The 4,409-nt window shown below is 51.5% G+C and overlaps 1 protein-coding gene across 14 annotated transcripts in view; it reads right to left on the bottom strand.

Annotated features, from left to right (window-relative positions):
• LOC104871922 (CUGBP Elav-like family member 4) overlaps positions 1-4,409 on the bottom strand; it is a 67,397-nt gene that overhangs the window by 8,962 nt on the left and 54,026 nt on the right. For 7 of the 14 annotated variants that reach the window (XM_033757284.1, XM_033757289.1, XM_033757287.1 and 4 more), the window contains exons 10-11: positions 3,896-4,070; positions 3,236-3,322 (exon numbers count right to left, since the gene is read on the bottom strand). The exons of 6 other annotated variants lie outside the window; for them this stretch is intronic. In XM_033757284.1, the coding sequence (XP_033613175.1) occupies positions 3,236-3,322; positions 3,896-4,070 (262 nt within the window). The remainder of the gene's footprint in view (positions 1-3,235; positions 3,323-3,895; positions 4,071-4,409) is intronic. One more of the 14 variants, XM_033757292.1, reaches the window with a different exon arrangement.

Below are 4,409 nucleotides of genomic sequence, written 5' to 3'. Positions count from 1 at the left end.
TTATTGGACACTGTCCTCCCTGACAGGAGGGGGCCTGGCAGCGGGAGGGCACGGGGTGCCGGCCTGGGGAGAGAGAGGAGTGCGAGGGGGCGGGAGGGGAGGCACCTCGGAGAAAACTTCTCCACCACCGTTTCCGGGCCGCCCCCTTCGCCAGTGCGCCCGGCCAAAGCGGAGGGCCGGAGGCTGGGTCCTCGCTGCCCCTCCGCCCCACTCCGGGTCCTGCCCGAGGTCGTACGGCCGAAGCGGGTAAATCCAGACCCACTCGCATTAACCCACCACCTCGACCCCAGGGGATGTCGGCAGCCCCTTCCACGCGTGTACAATCCATGCCTTGGAAGCAGGGCTCTTGCCCTGGACTAATCATGCACCAACAGATGTATACCCCAACCTTTCAATACTTCTATAATAACTATCGTAGACATTAACGCTGTCAGTAAAACAGCATTGCTAAAAATAATAGTTGAGAGCCTTCTATGTACTCAGGGTCTGCAGAACTGCTTTCCAGGCCCTCACTCCTCCAGACCTTCTAAGACAAATCCTATCCTGGCGGCTCCCAGTCAACAAGAAAACCTGCTGATGGAGACTGGCTATATCCCCAAAATGAGTTCGGAAGTCAGGTTTTGGGATTTCTAATGCATCTCCTCATAGAGACCATACTTTAAATCAGCATTTTCCAAACAGGTCCTACCTCGCCCTTGAGAAAGGGGCTTCTACAGTCAAGTGCACTTGGAGCCAGGCCCCTCTGGGCCAGTTCAAGGACCATTAAACAACATCCCCTCTCACTCCAAGTTCTCCAGTAAAGATATCCTTATAAATTCCTTGAATTTATTCAACTTCAGAGGTCTTTACCCTGTAAAACAGACTTAAAACCTGCAAGATATATGAAACTCATTTTGGTGAGATGCCCAACCTACCCCTGGATGTGGCTTGTTTGGGGTGCTTGTCCCCAAACAGCGACTGGATAGATGTAGGGAAGCCCAGACCCCAAATGAAACAGGAGCTGTTTCCCAGGTACTCTGGAATTGTCTGCACCTTCACTCTAAGAGACACATTCCTCTCTCCCCACCTGGTGGCTCTTCCCGTTTTTTCCTCCCCACCCCCAAACACTGCCACCACCTATCAGGCTGTTGTCTCCTTCCTGCTTTGCTCAATTTGCTTATGAGGCCATGTACCATCAAAGATGGGGAAGAGTTGTGTGCACACATTTTACTTTTGCAACTGTGTGGACAGGAGTACACACGAGTGCTGGCATAATTGGTCAGAGCCAGGTCCAGAGCAACAAAACCAGTATCAGTAAAAATCTTCATACCAAGTTACACAGGAAAGATGGAGGATTATGCACAATTGGCTGTTAGCCTCCAATCATCCTTCCAACTCCTCCCCGCACCCCAAACATCCTTCTCTACTGACCTGTAGGTCTGATGGTTAAAGTCAAGTGCCTAGCAGACTACAGCAGGTTTCAGAAGTGTTTATGCTGTTCTCCCCAGACTACCAGGATGGTCAAATTAAAACCTGTCTGCCTAGACAAGGCAGCCTGACTGGGAGACAAACTGCACCCTTATCCCTCCATTTGCACATTGGCACCATGGGTACAGAGTCTACCTTCACACCTGGGCTGCCTGGCTCTGACTGCAGAAAAGAAAACAAGTGAAACAGAGAGTAGAAGGAGGAAGATAGAGGGCCTAGAGTGGCTATCGAAGGGCTGGTGTACAGGAGGGAGGAGAGCCACTAGGTGCAGCAGGTCCCAGAAGGAGGGAAAAAGCCCAGCTTCCCAGAAGAGTTTCAATGTCTCTAGAAGCCTGGGGCTTCTAGACTTAGGGGAATATTTCTTCCCCATGTAGTTTTGATAACAAGCTAGCAGTCAAGGCAGGGAGTGTCTTCCACAGACTGGAGACCCCCGTGGACAGGGCCCTGGATGCCCTCTCCCATGTTCACAGTTCCCAGGACAGTCTGTCTTTCTTCCCCCAGATCCTCTGCCTCATTCCCATTTCACCCTCCAGAAGCGCCTGGCTCCCAGACACTGTGGCAAGCCTCCAAGATGGGACATCCTCCTGGTGTGTGTCCTCCAACCCCAACCCATCTCCCAACACAGGAACCATCTGTGCTGCACATATCCTCATGAAGGCCTCTGCCTCTGGAAGTTTCTGATTATGCTAACAATATGCTAATGCTCATCAAGAGGGAGTGCAGCCTTTGGAGATCCACTTTAACACAAGACCACTTATATGGCGAAAGGAACTGTGCTACTTCGGGAGAATCTGCTCAGGGAAAGCTCCTGCTATTATAAATCACCTCATGGAGCCTTAGAGCATCCTGAAGGGTGGCTGCTAACACACCCATTTCACAGGTTACAGAGGCTCACAGTGTTCAATGGCTTGCCCATGAGTGAGTGCTAAGCCTCACAGGACAGGTCTCTGGGAGAGTAGCAGAAGACTCTGCTGCTGAAGTGAGCCAGAGAACTCAAGGGGCTTAAGGAGAAGCTGCTGGCTGGGCTGTGGGGGACTGTCCTTTTTCAAGGACAGATGCTTAGCATTACAGTTTGAGAACAGAGGAAAGAAGCAGTGCAGAATTGTACAGACAGTGATTTCAATAAAAAGCAGGAAAGCAATCTTGGTCCGAGAGAACGGCCATGGGCCAATGGCTTACATGGCTAGGACTTGTGGCCTTTGAAAACTCAGGCTGCACCTGCAGGGACAGTGCCCATGGACCCAGATGGGATGCAGCAGGAGACTCAGCCTGGCTGAGCCCAGATGCCCCTAAACTTCCTGGACTCCTGGCAGTTTTCTTCTTATTGACATAACATTTGAGACTTAAAGAGAAAATATTACTGATTCTCTGTTATTTTTGCATACATCACTGTAATTCATAAGGAAAATACCAATCAGATGTTGGGGGGGTGTGCCTTGTCTTTTTCTTTGCTTTTCTACACCCAAAGAGAAATGAGCTGCTGGAACAACTCTATACCTTGAAGGACCTCAGGTCTCCTAGGGCAGCTGCCAGAGTGGAGGGAACAGCTTTGCAAGATCTTGACTATTCTGGGAAACAATTCCTGTGTCTTCAAGCCCTTTGTGGTTCAGGAAAGCTTGTCTCCAACTTAGAAATGTGTTACTATATGGTTTCTGATGTTTCTCCACTCTGTACCTCCTCCACTCTCCACTTCCAAGCTGAGGCCCGGGTTCCCTGGCCAACACAGGCTCCCTCTTTCTCCACACTGCCCCAGAATCTGGGGACCAACCTGGAAATTGTGGCAGACTCAGCTCTGGTTCCATGTGCTGCTCTCTGGGGACTGCACTCCTCCATTCTCAGAAACTGATGAGTGGCTCTAGCCCCAGAAGGATTGGATGGAGGAGGAGGAAGAGGAGGGAGAGGGGCCAGGAAGGAATGGAGGGGAGAGGTGTGAGGATGTGGAAGATCCAGCAAGAGATCAAGAGTTTCATGGATACAGTTGCCAGATTTAGTAAAGAAAAACACAGGATGCCTAGTTTAATGTGAATTTCAGGTGAGCTATGAATACTTTTTAAAATATAAGAATATCCCAATATTACACGAGACCTATAGCATGCAACTTGTGGGACATATACTAAAAAAGGATCCATTGCTTGTGAAATTCAGATTTCAGTGGGCATCCTGTATTTTACCTGGCAACCACACTCCTTTCTCCCATCTAATACCCTGTCACCAGGTGAATTTCCTGGTGAAATCTGCACTTTTATTCCCCCACCAGCATCTTCTCACAGCCTACTGTGACACATAAGGCCTCCTCATCAGAACAGCCAGAGCCCCTCCACCCCAGCACAGACCCTCCCTCTGTGGTCTCCAGCCAGCCCTCCTTTATCCCAAAGCCTCCTACCACCTCGCTCCCTGTCCTTCGCCTCTCCCCATCCCAGCCCCGCACCTCTGCCCAGTCTGTCTTTCCTCTGCCTTCCTGATGGCTTCATTGCTTGGTGCCTCGCAGAGCTCACTGCAGTTCAGTAGCTGTGATTTCCATCTGGGCTCAGAGCTTAGGCTTCCTGAGGGCAGGGACCAGTCAGTCTCCTCCTGGCTCCTCAACAATGCCCAGCTCTGGGGGCCTGAGGGGTAGGTGGGAGGGGAGTCACTGAATGGCAAAAGGGTAGCAAGGATCAGGGCAGACAGAGAGGGGTGGCAGGACAGAGAGGTGGCAAAAGCAGCTGAGAGGCAGGTGGGTAGGGCCTGGGGCTGGCTTTCCCCCAAGGTTCATGGTGGGCTTTACTCCAGGCTTGGGCTGGCTACTCGGGCCTCGGGAGGAAAGGCTGCTGGGAGAATGGAGGCTCTGGTTAGGCACTACTCTCCCACCCCTGCCCAAGGGGCCCTTTCCTGTCTCAGCTGGGTGGAGCTGGGCTTCTTGGCTGGAAGAGGAGACTCATTTTTCGGGTTGGTGTGGGAGGTGG

The sequence above is a fragment of the Fukomys damarensis genome, unplaced genomic scaffold, assembly GCF_012274545.1.
Source record: "Fukomys damarensis isolate Sample0158 unplaced genomic scaffold, DMR_v1.0_HiC HiC_scaffold_30, whole genome shotgun sequence".
Taxonomy (NCBI): domain Eukaryota; kingdom Metazoa; phylum Chordata; class Mammalia; order Rodentia; family Bathyergidae; genus Fukomys; species Fukomys damarensis.
The sequence above is the reverse complement of the archived record's forward strand: the minus strand, read 5'-3'. Positions and strand labels throughout refer to the sequence as shown.